This window comes from Myiozetetes cayanensis, unplaced genomic scaffold, assembly GCF_022539395.1.
Source record: "Myiozetetes cayanensis isolate MyiCay16 unplaced genomic scaffold, myiCay2020 scf4, whole genome shotgun sequence".
Lineage (NCBI taxonomy): Eukaryota > Metazoa > Chordata > Aves > Passeriformes > Tyrannidae > Myiozetetes > Myiozetetes cayanensis.
In genome coordinates, this window is record NW_026087631.1 from 47,531,889 (window position 1) to 47,547,717 (window position 15,829).

At 38.0% G+C, this 15,829-nt stretch overlaps 1 protein-coding gene and 1 long non-coding RNA gene across 4 annotated transcripts in view; one reads left to right on the plus strand and one right to left on the minus strand.

Annotated features, from left to right (window-relative positions):
• Positions 1 to 15,829, minus strand: part of LOC126647666 (uncharacterized) — a 143,864-nt gene that overhangs the window by 79,690 nt on the left and 48,345 nt on the right. The gene's annotated exons all lie outside the window — the stretch shown is intronic.
• The window catches only part of IPO11 (importin 11), a 162,606-nt gene that overhangs the window by 70,547 nt on the left and 76,230 nt on the right, over positions 1 to 15,829 (plus strand). For 2 of the 3 annotated variants that reach the window (XM_050330051.1, XM_050330052.1), the window contains one exon: positions 2,936 to 3,254. The exons of the other annotated variant lie outside the window; for it this stretch is intronic. In XM_050330051.1, the coding sequence (XP_050186008.1) occupies positions 2,936 to 3,100 (165 nt within the window). In that variant the 3' untranslated portion in view covers positions 3,101 to 3,254. Of the gene's footprint in view, positions 1 to 2,935; positions 3,255 to 15,829 lie in introns of those variants that run through there. 3 annotated transcript variants of the gene reach the window in all.

Genomic DNA, 15,829 nt, shown 5'->3' on the forward strand with positions numbered 1-15,829 from the left:
TTTAAATGGTGAGGGATGGATTTATGTTTGCTGCAAAAAACTAAGCAGGGTTTTTGTATTGGGCTTACATGGCCAGATTTTGGTATCAGGGAGACCACATTTATGTACAGTTTCTTACTTGTCCTGATAAAACAGATCTTGGTAAATAACAGCAGAAATATTTTGGTCATATTCCTTTTCATGGGAAGGCTACATACAAAGTTGACTAAGTTCTCTGAAGTTTTGTGGAAAAGAAAATGTGGAATTACAATATTTATCAGCAGTTAGGTAAAAAATTGAAGTGCATACTGTAGCATATTCCTGAATGCTGAACACTGTGCTGGTCTGGCAGCTCCATTAGGAATAAAAGACAATAACTTTGAATTATGTAATATATCAAGTTTGGTCATCTTCTTCAGTTAGGTTGTTTTTTCAAAATTACTTTTCCATAGTATTGCTGATACGATTCAGAGGATTATTTGAAAATAAATCATGACCAGCCATGAGGCACATCCTGGGAAGCTGGGACGCTAGAGAGTATCTCTGTAATGTATTATAAGAAATACTAGAAAAAGCTCAGACTTGAAGTTCCAGCAAATTTTGCAAATAAGCAAGAATTCAAACCCTTTGTTTTCAAAACAATACAGCACCTTTTTTCAGACTTTGAAGATCACCACTGGGGTGCTAGAAGAGCATTGCACACTGGCATTCTAGTAGCTTTTTAAAATTAGAGAAAAATTTGGACTTAAGTTGAGGCTTATTAGTGAACATTGACATATGAGAAGGCAGAAGTTTACTTACTGTTGACTTAAGTCTGGAGTTTTTTTCTTTTAATTTTTTTAAGGTATCTGGAGGATAAACTTTGTAATATGAAATTGCTGATTAAATCAGTTTTTCTTGGTAGAAGAGAAAACGTGAAGTTGATACTTTAAGGCAGTTGGTTCTGGCTTCCTATTCTAATTCTGAGTATTTTAATTTAAACAAGAATTTATGGTAGGATTGCACAAGTCATACAGTTAACTAAATGCATAGATTTGTAGTTTAAAAGGTTGTAAAAAAAAGGCTTTTTGGCATCACTTCCCAAGGTGACTTTGCCATATACAAGTGTTTACATCCTTGTAAGGCTGACACAGCAGCAATGAAACGAATGACAGTTTTAGTATCTGTTTTTCTGTGCAAAATTCCATAGAGTAATCTTATGCATGACTATTCAGAGCTATGAACTTAATGAAACTAATTATAAATGCATTATATGTCCCAAATTGCAGTTGTTGGTGAACAAATGCAAATTGTTCAGAAACTGATAGATTCTTTGCTTGGTAAGACAGTCTTTTTTTTTCCCAGTAGACTGTCCTAGAGCTGTTACAAAAAGGATATCACTAACCTTGGCAAATCTTGATTAGAGTAGCTGTGATTTAGAAATTTCATTAGAAAAGTCTTTTATATTCTAGAGATTCAAATTACATTTACTGAAAAAAAAATACTACAGAATAGTAAGCTATTACTACAATTACTTCCCTTTTCAAAAGACTGTAATGTTAAGAATAGGTAATAAAATTATCATATCTTACCTTTGAAATGTAAAATAGCTGTATAATACAAAATGGTGAAGGATTGAAGGCTAAAAAGCCAATATTAGGAATACTGAGGAAATGTTTAAGAGATTCACAATATCAAAGGTGCGGTGACCATAATAAGAAAGAAGAACTTGTAAGCAGTGATGGAAGAGGCCAAAAACCAGCCTTCTTTTTTACAGGAGTTTTGTAAGAAATAGGACTTAACTTCTCTTTTGTAGTAATTACAGTAGTTTTAGAAGTTTTAATCTATTTTATATTTATGTGGCCAATTCACTCAGTGTTTTCCTGGTTTAGGTGTAATGTTAAGTAAGTAATCATAAGGTCTCAAATCTTCGTTTGCGAAGCCTAGCCATGAATCTTAAGGTTTAACTTCTTCTACTCCATATTAACACTCAAATATTTCTTTTTTTTTAATCATGCCAAAAGAGCTGTTGTGCAAGTTTAATATGACTTATGTCTTTAGAAATAATACTGTAGCAAGGTATTATAGGCTTGTAAGTCTCCTATTTCAGTGGACATTGAGATCTGGCATTATATTTTATTTCCTGACCTTCCAGCATAAACAATAGTGTTGTTTGGTTTTGACACTTGAGATGAACAGATCATAGATCTGCATTAACATGCCATTAATTTTGACATCCTGCTTTATGATGCATCAAGCTCCAGGTGTCCCCACCTCCCACCCCCTGGTGGACTGAGGGACAAATGCTGCCACACATCTGCTGACACTGAAATTAAGAACACATCCTTTGTCAATATAACCCTTTATTTCACCTTTTTGCTTTCATTAAGAGGCAGTTAACATGTGGAAGAGAGTGACAAATAATCTGTCCGTCCCTTTTGTACCCAAAATTAAATTGTATAATCCAGCTGGACTGGATGAGGTTTATAGGGAACTACCACTGAAGTGTGTCTATTCTTTATGCATATAGACAGTTTATTTTAACTGTTGCTAAATAGTTAAATTAGTTCGACTCCTTCTGTGTTTTGTTTTCTTACTAATAAAATAAAACTGACCATAGTTCATGCCATCACGAAAGTGCTTGTTGTGGTAACATCTGATGTGATTTTTAGGAGTTACAGAAAACTCATTCAGTAACTAATAAAGCAGCTTTTAATTGTTTTATCTTATAGAAGCATGGAATCTTAGAGCAAAGTATAAGACGCTTATGATTTGACACTGCTTCAAATAGTTTTAAACTGATATTTGCCTTGATAATAATTAATTTGATAATTTTTCAGAAGTTTTTTGTTTTCTCAATTAAGTACAAAGAAAAAAAATATTTATTTCCTGAGCTGAAGTTATAACAGAAATTAGTAAGTCAGAGAATATTTTTTAATGCATTATTATGTATTTTTCTCTTACATGTTTTCAACAGCTTGCACTGAAGGACCCTGTACACACTGTGTCATTGCAGCAGTTCATCTATGAGAAGCTAAAGGCACAGCAGGAATTAGTGGGAGAACAAGGTTTTCAGGCCCTTATGGAAACTGTGGATACAGAAATAGTTGCCCAGCTACAAGAATTTTTACAAGGCTTCTAAATAAGCAGAAAAAAGATTTTGTATGTCCAAATTTTCTTTCCAAAAAAAACCCCGAAAGAACTTCAGCATTCCATCTTGTATGGAAGAGCCTAACGGAAAGTGAAAATAACTTGTATTAAAAAATAAAAATAAGTTTTTTCTGTTGCTATTAAAACACACTTCTCCTTATTTTTTTTAAATAATATACTAAGGCTTTTATCATTAAACTAACATTTCTGTGACTCCTGACATGGTCTATACTGTCCTAGTTAGTACCTTTTTTGGTACCATTACTGCCTTTTTTGTTCACAAAGCTATGTCATAAAGTCAGAGATATGCAGGAACTTACTAATGTATTTTAATGGGAAGAGTCTGTTAATTCAGCACTGTAATTCAGTATCAGGAGCTACTTCTTTTCATATTGTATACCTATAACTTTCTCCCCTTTCTGTTAGTCTTTCTTGACTGTATGTTCAACCATACAAGCAGAAGGAGTTACAAAAACAATAAGACTGAGCAGAAATATTCCTTCTTGAAAGAAAGATAATTCCCATTTGAATTGTCTCAGAGAAAAAGAAACTCAGATTGTATTTGATGAGTTGCTAGAGAACATCAGTGTATATCTCTCTCTGAAGATGTGGCTTTTTGTTTTTGTGACCAAATACTTTATTTCTCTTAAGAAAAAATTTCTTGAGTTCATTCTATTTCACTTTTAGCTGTCGTAACACAGAGAAGCTCACTAGATGTAGATGAGTTATTAATTCCAGTTAATTTGTGGCTGTACCTGGATTACTTTAAGTTGCTATGTTCAGCATCTGTATTATTCGCATGTTTTCATCAGAGGTATGTCATCAGGATACTTCAGAATTGTTGCTAAAAAGTTTGGTCACAGTTGAAATAATTATTTGCAAACATGAAGCTTATTTTTTATTATTTATTAGTTACCTGCAGCAATCATAAGGTAAAGCTGCTCCTTTGTGTATGCCTCTGTCTTTTGTACCTTGCAGGTGGAAGAGGGAAAAGAAGGCTTATTTCCATTTTCAGATTTTTCCTTTTAAGGACTGATCTTCCACCTTCAAAGCTGAAATGAACTTTGTTTGCTTCACTAAGGGATGATTCAGCTATTAAGTCAGATTTTTTTTTTCCAGGGGGGTTAGCTGTTTAAAGAGACCTACAAGCTTTGATAATCTTAGCAGATAACCAGATGCTTTTAAAAATCTGACCCTTCAGGGAGTAACCATTTTCAAAACCTTCCTAATGCATATGCTCATTTCATATGCATTAGGCAACAAGTTAAATTTGCCCCTAAGTGTTTAGCTTTTTATCTTGGAAGAGTTTACTCCAGGGCTTGGACTAGAAATTAAAACAATCATCATCGTCAAAACTGTTTATATGACAACCACTGTCAGTGAATACACTGCAATACAAGTGCCCATCTGCACTCAGCAGCAATCTAGTAATCAAAGTGGAGAAATTTCATCTTGAAATAGCAGAAAACCCCATACATTCTATCCTTATATATTGTCCTTATATATAGGGTTAAATTTTCACTGGAAGATTGTGGATTAGGACTGCAGCAAGCTATAGCCCTTTATGATGTTAAAATTTCTAACTTCAGTCTCTAGGGGAAGAAGCAAAATCAAATACAACAAATGGTCTGATATCAAAGCAGTAAAATACAGTTTCTGAAATTCTTATGAGGCAAGATCTTTGTGTTGCCCTTTGGGCTTTGATTTTCAAAACAAATAGTAATTTAAATTGGGAAATTTTTTTCCTGTAAAACAAACTCCTGAGTGTTACCGATGTTATCAGTTTAGCTCGGCAGTGACTAAGATGAAGACAAATGTTTTCTGTCACTCATAAGAGTTAAACAAGTGGACTAATTCTCCTGCCTCCATCTTAAAAAGTTAGCTTTGCTATCAGTGATGACCATTTTTAGTCCTTTGGCCTAACTGAAATGTTAATAATCACTATGATCTCATTGCACTCCGTTAAATTTTTTTCAGCTTTAAAAAGTAGATTTATCCATCCTGTAACTTATTCCTATTAGATAATTCAGGTGTTTGTCTCATACAAAATACAGTTGGAATAACTTTACTTCTAACACTTTCAGGTCGGATAATGTGTGGTCAGGGCAGGGGCCTTAAGTTCTTGCAGCCTGTGCCAGGAGGGAGCCATGGCCTCCTGCCTTCCCTTCAGTGAAGTGGCAGAGGGGTTTGTGTCATTTGAGAGCAAGTCCAAGGGCCAGAGTATTTGCTGAAAATCTCAGCCATTGCTGTGGCCCAGGAGGGTGCAGAGAGAGTGCAGGGTGCAGTGAGTGCCTGTAGGTGCTGTCCTGACAGCCCTCATGGGCAGGGCTGTTGGAGAGAACCTCACTTCTTGCCAGGAAAGTGAGTGCTTGTGGCACTGCTGATGGGTTGGCAGGAGTTGTTCTGCCCCCTGTGGTTTGACTGAGAAGGGGTTCCACGATTACAGGGAAACAAACACCATTCAGGCCATTCATTTTTAGTTCTTTCTCCACAGCGTCTTTACAGAGGCAAATAACCCATATGCTTTTTCCAACGTATTTTCCCTAAATTACTGAGACTGTTTTGGATGGGGCTCTGAGCACTCTTGTCTAGTGGACAGTGTCTCTACCTATGCCAGAGGGGTTGGTAGTGATTCTAAGCCTAGGAGAATATGCAGGAGGGAAACTCAGCTCCTGTTGGTCCAAACAGGTGTTCAGACATCTTCTTCCATGGTGCCAGGAGTGTCAGCCAAAGTCCTAAGTGGAATCTCAGCTTGTAACTGCACATTGTAGCAGATGGACTCATTTCTCTGATGGTTCAGCAATGGCAAAATCACTTCTTTAGATCATATTAACACAGGTACAAGGTTTACCGTTAATATCATTCAATACTGTTTAATGTGCTTGACTTTTTTCTGTTTTTATTTAGTTCCAAACCCTAGTTGCAGTTCATGGTGTTTGAACTGCTGAACATGCCACATTTTTGTTTAGCAAAAGCAGCACCTTTGTAACTAAGGTGCACATTTTGAAGGCTCTCCAAACTCATTCACTTGTCTTGCTTCAACATTGATTATTCAAAAAATAAATTATTACTAATTTTAAAGTGTTCACAATTTCTGTCTCACTGCTAGCTGTGATTATTAATGATGACTAATTATCAGGTAACTAGATTTCACTACTTCAATAGAAACATTTCATAAAGCCCAAAAGCTTTCTTCATTTTGCTGACTCTGGGCAAAATGAAATCAAATTAAGTGGAGTCAACCCCCTCTAAAATTTTGTTGTGTATTCATAAGGAATGCTTAAAAATGTTACATCCTCTGTTCCCCACACTGGCTAGGCAGCATTTTGTTAGGCTGAGTGTATACTATTGCACTAGTATGCTTAAAAATACTGATCATGAAGGAGTTGTTTTCAATTTTACACAGAATGGATGTTCAGTTCCGGTCTAAAATGAATTGAAGCAAAAGAGAAGTTGCTGCAAACAAGCGAATTCTGCCAGCAATACATAAATATAACTATAGCATGCCTCTTAAGAGTTGATTATACAGAATAAAACCACATCCTACATAAGGGTATGTGTCATTTCTGAAGTAAGCAGTGGATGTTGGCAGGTGGCAAAGCATCTCACCTGGGCTGGAGTTGTGCAAGTAGTTGACCTTTTCATTCTCTTCCTGAAGAAGGGAAATTGGTGAGTTGACAGAAGTATTCTACTTGACAGAAGTAGACCTAAGGTTCACCTAAGGTTTAACGCTATATTTCTCTCTTTAGCTTTCTTAACGTACTTTGAATAAAATGCAAACCAATTTTAAAGTCAAGCTGTCACTTGTTAACTTGTGTAAAGCCCAGAACATTCGCAATAAATATTCCTAGGTAAATCAATTTGCTGAACTTGCGTATTGTTTCAGGTGGTAAGAAACTAGTTTTCAATTTTTAGATTAACCTCTGGAAAGCTTATCAAATTCTATAATGGAGTGGTGTTAATAAAGAGACACTATGTTTAAAATAATGACAAAATTTAGTCATAGTTGACTGTCATTGCAGGTTGTCATTCCTTCCCACTGGAATTTTAACTGCTCCCCAGCAAGAAAGATTATTAAAGCAGCATTTAAAAACAGAGAAAAAAAAATGTTTAAATGAAGCAAATGTTTAACCCAAAAGTTACACTTGGTTTTCCAATATTTGCAGCAGCAAAATCTTTGGTGTTAATCAGGGAAAGTGAAAGAATGCTGTGTGGGGCCTCTTTGATGGTGGTTGTGGTTTAAACTAAGTTATTTAGGAAACCAACTGAATCCATCACAATAGCATAGACAAATATCCAGTAACTTAACACCCTGCGAAAATTTAAATTACTGATAGGAAAATTTGGAGCAGAGAAAGTGTAAAGCTGGATATTTTGTGCCGGGCAGTGTTAAAAAAAATAAATTGTGAGTAATTTGTGAAGTTGTTTCAAGTATTTTAAACCAAGTTGTCTTTAATTGGGAGAAAAATTCTATTTATTTATTGTTATCATTTGGTTTTCAGCCTGGGGAAAAGCTGATAATTTCCTTGGGGCTGATGAAATGGAAACCTAGAGGGTTCAGTTGTTGAGGGAGAGAAAGCATTCAAACAAGCTCACACAGCTGGAAATGAGATTTCACAGAGTTGTTCTGGTTGGAAGGGGCCTCTTGAGGTCATCTAGTCCACTCCCCTGCTCAAGCAGGGTCAGCTGTGGCAGATTACCCAGAACCATGACTAGTTTGGTTTTGAGCATCTTGACTGATGAGGGCTTCACAGCTCTCTAGGCAGTGTGTTTAACCACCTTCACATCTTATGTTCATATGAAATTTCATGTGTTTCAGTATGTGTCCGCTGGCTCTTGCACTGTGAATAAGCATCACTGAGAGGAATTTGACTCCCTCTTCTTATCTCTCTCATCAGATACACACGTTGCTAAGACCCTCAAGATTTGAGAGTTTCTTTCTGTGGAAGAGTTTCAGGGGAAAAACTGCAGGAGTGATGGGCTAGAAAAATTCTTACTCTAAGGAAGGTGAAATGGTGGAATTCAGTGGATCTTAATGTCACTTGTGGAAAAGAGACAAGATTGATTGTGAGTTAGAACAGAGAATTGGTCAGCGTTTGGGTATGGAGACTGGATGGACCCATAGTGAGAAGAGGATATGGGTTTCTGCAGAGTGGAGGGGTCTTACAGGTATTTTGTCAAGAGGAAGTAGAAATATCTGAACCTTGACAAAGAGGATATTTCAGGAGCAAGACCAGCAGGTGAGAACCTCTTCAGGCAAGATGAGGTGGTAATTTATTTTGATTCCTTGTAAAGGGAGGACTGGTTTGGGGAAAGGCAGAATGCAGAAAGACTTTCTGCCTTGAGCCCTGTAGCTGGCAAATTAATAGTGGAAGGAATGAATCAGTCTTGTAGCGTTTAGTGTTTGCTCACAAAGTCTGCCCTGAGTTGGAAAGAATGAAGGACAGAATCATTCTGTCCTGTTTTTTTGCACAACTGGAGGCAGATGAACCCTGAATCCGTTGTTTAGTTTGGAAGCATCTCATATGCTATGCACATACTTGAATCACAGCACAAAACCAGAATTGTTGGCTTGGACCAATTCTACAACAACAAGAAAGACATTTACCTTAATTTGAGATGGGGATGTTGACTATTTTTTCGTGACAGCGTGATCCCTGGAGTTCAAGGCCCTTGTTTTAATATTCAAGCATTTAAGTGTGAGTTAAGCACAAAAGACATAATGAAATGTTTAATGTCCTATTGCCCACAAGCGTTGAGTGGAATAATCTTAATTTGCACTTTATGTAAAATCTGTAAGGAAATAGAAAAATAATGACATAACCTGGCTTTAGAAACTTACCAGTGTTACTGTGTTCACTCACTTCTTTACTATTTTGAAGTAACATTAGAGTGGTACAGAACACTTAAGTATAGCAGACCATGTCAGAGGCAGTTCTATTTCCATATTTTATTTTTAAACTCTTTTACTGTTTATTTTGAAGGATTCCAGGATGCTGCTCTTGATTGGTCACCATGTTAGGCATTTTCCTATTCAAAAGCTTTTTTTTTTTTTTTTTTTTTTAATAGAGCTGTCTTCAATGTGTAGTTCATCGTTAATATGCTGTGTTACCTTTACATATATATAGAATAAGTTAGTCTCAAGCTGCAACTAAATAGCTGCATCTGTTGCCCAGTGGCAATAGAGAATTCTGCTGGCTCTAAATCTTGAGAGACTTTGAACGGATAGTTAAAAAATTGAGATTTTCTCAGGCTTTCAGAAATATTCTATGTTTGCTTCAACGGGCACTCGAGAAGGATAGCTATGACAGTCAGGTGAAGTCCTGGGTAACTGGAAAAAGGCAAACATGGTACACATCTTTAAAAAGGGTAGAAAGGAGGGCCCTGAGAAATACTGACCTGCTAGCCTCCCCTCTGTGCCTGGGAAGATCACAGAATAGATCTTCCTAAAAGTTCTAAGGCACATGCAGGACAGGGAGGTGATTCAAGGCAGCCAGTACAGCTTCACCAAGGGGTGAAAAGGTCTCTGCACAGGACAATTTTAACTGCCTGCTTACAGAAAGCAGGTGAGTAAACCTTGGTAGGAGTTGAAGGGAAAAGGACTGCCTTAGGAAGGAAGAAGACAGAAAAAGTGTGTTCAGGACAAAAAAATGTAATTTAAAAATGAGGAAGGTGATGAGGGTTGACATGGTAACAGAGACAAGAAGTGAATGTTACCAAACCTTGAAAATAATACATATAAATTGATGAAACCAGGAAAAACATAGGCAACAGTATCAGACTAATGTTCTGTTTGGTGTGCATGTAGTCACTTGTGTTTCTGTGACTGTTACCAGGTTTCTTATATTTTTCAGAGCTCCCCAGTGAAGTTAAGTGCTTGAAGCTTGCATCTAGGTACATTCAAGTTTGCCAGAACTTCTCCTGTTTTGGAGAAAGAAGCTATTTGGGGTTTATAGTTGTATTTTTAGAGCGGCAGTAGAAATCATGGCATATTGAGTTACCATTTGGCAGAGTTGGTATGCTGTTGGTGTATGTTTCCTCCTATTTTAAATAGGAAGTGCAATGCGTTTACTTAAACCACCACCAACTTACACTAAAGGTGCACAGAACCAAACTTCAGAACTTAACAGCAGCAAGTCAGTGGTAACTCACCAAGTGACAATAACACAATTGTTCTTGATCATTTTTGCGTGCCCCAAGTATAGATGTAAAGCCTTAGTGCAGGCATCAGCAGTGAAGAATGTGGCTTTGAAGTTTTGATTAAAATAAACAAACCAGCAAACTCCAAAAGGATATTTGCCTCCCCTTCAGAGAGTGGGTTTTTTTGTCTGATCCCTGGAGTTGTCAGTCTACCAAATACTAAATTCACTCAAAGTTACTTTAACACTTCTTTCAATAGAAATTATATTGAAATCTGTATTATTTCCCATTGCCCGCAGTTATGTTTGCACTTCAAAATCAATAAAATCTTACTACAATAAAATCCTAAGCAATCTTAAGTCTGGGCAAATACAAGGAACTTTGTGTGCAGCTTCAGATTAAATTGAAGTTCTAACTCAAGTTCATTTTGTTGTAAATTTGGATGAAGTAACTAATACAAGCCATAATGCCCATAAATAGGACACAGTCAAGCCTCTAGAGACACAATTTGAAGTGAAAAGGCTGCGACTAATAAGCTAACATACACTTATTATAAGAAATTGTTAAAAACTGCAGTAGAGGCAAATGATACCTAACCCAGGGCATCCATTCCTCTCCAGTCTTTTATCATATGAAATAACAAAGCATGTGTGCTTGGTGTAAGGGATGGGAGGATTTGATTTTTTCCCCCATTGAGTGTCTTAGGGGTCACATACAGTAGAATAATTGTAGTTTACTGCCTGGATATTTTTGCTATTAGAGAACACACTGAGAAATGGTGCAGAGATGTTGGTTCTACCAAGTAGAATTTTAGCAGGGTTTTAAGGCTGCAAATCAAAGCTGGCTGTCCTTCCTTCTGCAGAGGTGCTTACTGTGCTGTGCTTCCAGGACTTGATTTCTGGGGTTCTGCTACCTCCATGCCAGTGTTGGACACAGTCTGCTGCCTTGTGCTTTCTCAGAACCTGGCTTATGTGAACAGACTCTGCAAGGACCAACTCAGCTCTAGTGAAGTCCATGATGAGCAAAAACTGATGATCTTTGTTGCACCAGAGCTGGGTTTGCAACAGATATCCTTGTGTTATTGCATCTAACATTCCCGAGTTAAACAAAGTGACCAGAAACATCATGTTCTGCATGTGTAGGTTCAAACAGGGGCTGTTAGTTAGGATTCCTCATAGCAGTGATGCAGCAGTCATGATTATCTGTGTAAATTAGCCTGTAATTTACATTTCATGCTCAAATTAGTTCATATTTGTGCTAATAAACATTGTCGGACCAAGTTCAATCAACAGCATGGCAATCATTAAGGTTGGAAAAGGCCTCTAAGTTCATCAAGTCCAACCATCAACTTAGTATCACCTTCATGTCAGTATTAACCCATGTCCCCAGGTGCTACACTCACATGTGTTTTGAACACTTCCAGGGACACGAACATCACCACTTCCCTGGGCAGCCTGGTCCAGTGCTTGACTAAACTTTCTTTGATGAAATTTTTCCTAATATCTAATCTAAACCTCCCCCGGTGCAACTTGAGGATGTTTTTGTCCTGCCACTAGTTTCCTGTGAGAAGAGACTGACAGTCACCACATTACAGCCTCCATCAGGTAGTTGTAGGGGGTGATAAGGTCTCCTCTGAGCCTCCTCTTCTCCAGACTAAACAACTCCAGCTCCATCAGCCACTTCTCATCAAATTTTTGCTTTATATTACATAAAATGACAAGCAAAAATGAACTGAGGTGTGCTAACTTAAGAGCTATTAAATGATGTGTCACTAATGGTCTCTCCCAAAAACACCAGAAGCACTAAGGCAAATTCTTCTCTTGGTTAGATTGCTATAATTTGGAACAGAATGTAAATTACAGACAGTGTGTCTGAGTTAGGGAGTGGCATATACATTTGTCCTGGATTTAGCTAGCTGCTGTACAATTCACTTGAAGTATATGTTTGGCTAATGGCACTGTGCATAGGCAGAGAACAACCTCTCTTGCGGCAGGAGAGCCTCACTTGAATAAGTGAGGAGACCTGAAAAAAGGAAGAACAAAAGCAATATAAATGAGATAATGGCAATTTTTAGTGGGAGGAGGAAGTATGATCTTGTATTGAGGATAATCATAACAGTTGATAGTGCAATCCTAACAGTCTGATAAAGTTTTGTACACATGTAACTGATGAATGAAAAGATACATTTGGGGTGGAATGTTTCTGAATACAAAATAACAATTTTACCTGAGAGGTTATTGCATCTATGTTGAGGAAGGAGGAAAGGGGGATAAAACCTTGCTTGCATTAGCAGACTTTACCAAAACTTGTTATTTAACTCCACAGCTGAATATGGTCAATTCCATTAACCCAAAGAACTACCAATCCATAATATCATGTTCCACTCTACTGCTGTGGTGCTTCTGTAGTAATATATAGCCTGTTGGAAGAGCTGAAGCTTTGCTAATTAAACAGACACACACCATGAATCCCCGAAAACCAGGAATATTAAAAACCTATACATGCTTTTTTCTAACTGATACTCTGTGTCATAAATTAGTAATTTTTTCATATATGGGAAAAGTACATGACTAAACGTTGTCTCATGAAGATTTCATTGGTAGAGGATTGGGTTGGTTCTATTATTTATAAGCAAAACAACTGCTTTTCCTGGAATTAATTTTTGAAAAAGGCAAGTAGTACGCAGAATACATTGCAGAACATATGTACTTAGTTGGGGGGAGGGGGAAATTTGTTTGTTCGGGGTTTTTGGTGGTTTGTTTTTTGTGGGGGATTTTTTACTTTTATTGAGGTCAGATATATTAGTTGATATAATTTCAACTGTTCAGACTGTATTTTTCTTTTGTTTTAAGGTTTCTGTAAGTGGTTTTAATTCCTTTTCTCTCTGTAGTGTTCTAATGCCCTCAGGAATTGGTACAAAAAGCATGTTCTGTTCTTCATGTGAAGTATCACACTTTTGGGTTTTAGTTTCAGACAAGTGGCAAGGCACTCAATTTTTGATTTGTCTCTCTTTCATGACTGTATTTTGTGAGTTCCACATATTTCCTTGGACTAGAGCTGTGGGGGTTCCACAGGGCTCCGTCTTGGGCCCTGTGCTCTTCAGTGTCTTTATAAATGACTTGGACACAGGACTGGAAGGGATACTAAGCAAATGTGCAGATGACACAAAACTGGAAGGAGCTGTTGTGTCCCTCCAAGGCAGGAACCCTGCAGAGAGACCTCGACAAATTGAAGGACTGGGCAACCACCAGCTATATGAAGCTCAACAAGGGAAAGTGCTGGATTCTGCACCTAGATTGGACAAGTCTAGAGAATGAAAGCAGTGCTATGGAAAGGGACCTGGTTGTCATGATCAAGGGCAGTTGAGTAAGAGTCAGCTTCCCCTGCCAGCCAGGAGGGCCAAGTGTGTCCTGGGGGCATCACCAGTCCAGCATCACCAGCCAGTTGAGGGAGGGTATTGTCCCTCTCAGCTCTGCTCTGCACTGGTGCAACCTCACCTTGAATATTGTGTGCAGTCTGGGGCACCACAATATAAGAAAGACATTAAGCTGTTATAGAGTGTCCAAAGGAGGGCAACAAAGATGGTGAAGGGCCTTGAGGGGAAGCCATATGAGGAGTGGCTGAGGTCACTTGATGTGTTCAGCCTGGAGAAGAGGAGACTGAGGGGAGACCTCACTTCAGTCTACAACTTCCTTGTGAGGGGAAGAGGAGGAGAGGCACTGATCTCTTCTCTTTGGTGACAAGTGACAGGACCCGAGGGAATCACCTGAAGTTTTGTGAAGGGAGGTTTAGGTTGGATATTAGAAAAAGGTTCTTCACCCAGATGGTGGATGGGCACTCGAACAGGCTCCCCAGGGAAGTGGTCACAACACTAAGCCTGACAGAGTTCAAGAAGCATATGAATGATACTCTCAGGCACCTGGTGTGACTTTTGGGGATGGTCCTGTGCAGGGCTAAGGGTTGGACTTGATGATCCTTGTGGGTCCCATCCAGCTCAGCACATTCTACGATTCTGTGGTGCTGTGATACCTTCTAGAAGCCTTTCAGTACCTAAAGGAGCTTATAAAAAAAGCTGCAAAGGGGCTTTTAATATGGGCAGGCAGTGATAGAACAAGAAGTAATGGCTTTAAACTGAAAGAGGACAGGCTGTGATTAGATGTTAGAAATAAATTCTTTACTGTGAGGATGCTGAAGCACTGGAACAGCTTGCACAGAGAAGTCATGGATGCCCCAGCCCTGGAAGTGTTCAAGGGCAGGTTGGATAAGGCTTTGAGCTACCTGGTCTAGTGGAAGGTGTCCCTGCACATGGCAGGGGGTTTGGAATGAGATTATCTTTAAATCCCAATCCAAACCATTCTATGATTCTGTGAAACACAACATTGGTTTCAAAGTTTAACACTTGGCCTTGCTCCAGCCCTCCTTCAGTGTCTCAGTTTCTGCAGGATTGCTGTTTATCTGAAAACTTTCGTCGGAATATACAAAGAATATTCAGTTGTTCTTGTTAGTAACTTCTTGAATCCTCAGTATCTTTACAAATCTCCTTTTTAATCTTTAATTCTTATCATCAAAGATTTCCTATCTCATTGAGTTACACAGCCTATTAACATACAGTATGAAAATACAAACTATGAAAACCATGTAAATGATACTGAGATGTCTTTTGTAGTGATATGAGATGTTTCAACACACAATGAGAATGCGTCTTGAAGTTTTTCAAAGGAAAATTTCAACAGTTTGCTCACCAGAGTGTTTATAAATGTTACAATCTGAGCATTAATGAGGCAGTAAGTGGATTGGAAACAAGGCTTCTCATAATTCTGGTGATACATTTGAGGTAAAAATAAGAGCTATGTTGAGTTTCTCTGGGGAAAATATTTGTGATGGAGAAAACATCAGATAATGTGAGCTAAGCTCTTTACCACCTTCATGTGCTTTTGAGAAGCATGCTTAAAAACAAAAACCTGAAGGTAGTGGAAATTTAAGAGCCTTTGCATTGTTTGGGGATAATCTGTTTTTTGCAACCCTGTTGATAAGGCCTAGGTGAAGGCTGGGTGCTGGTTAAGTCTACAGATGTCACAGATCAAAGAGATGGTGTTTATCAGGCGAAACGTTTTAAACCAAGTCATCAGGTTTTTTGTTCCCTTGCCACCCAGTGCATGCAGGAGTTCAGGGTAACTGAGAAAGAGAGAAGGTTGTTTCAATGAAGAGTGAGTTGTTTTGCATTTTTAGAGACTCATGTCTCAGAAACCTGGGACAATGTGCATGTATTTTGTACAGCTTTAGAACCAGTCATGGCATGTCTGAAAAGCATTTTAATTTGCATAGTATTTTTTACATCATAAGCTTAGCAACATTCAAACATGAATTGTCTTTGTTTACTTAACTTTTGGCTATGACGCTTCTGGCTAGCCTTTGAACTATGTGAATGGTTTTCATGTACGCAATTACTTGTGAGGTTGCAAAATTCTTAATACAGATACAAAGAGTGAGATGAACCTTGTGAAGTGTAGGTACCCCTAGAGCAGAGGTGCACACATCAGAATTGGTCATCTTAGGTCCCCAGAAATGGGCAGTCAAAATA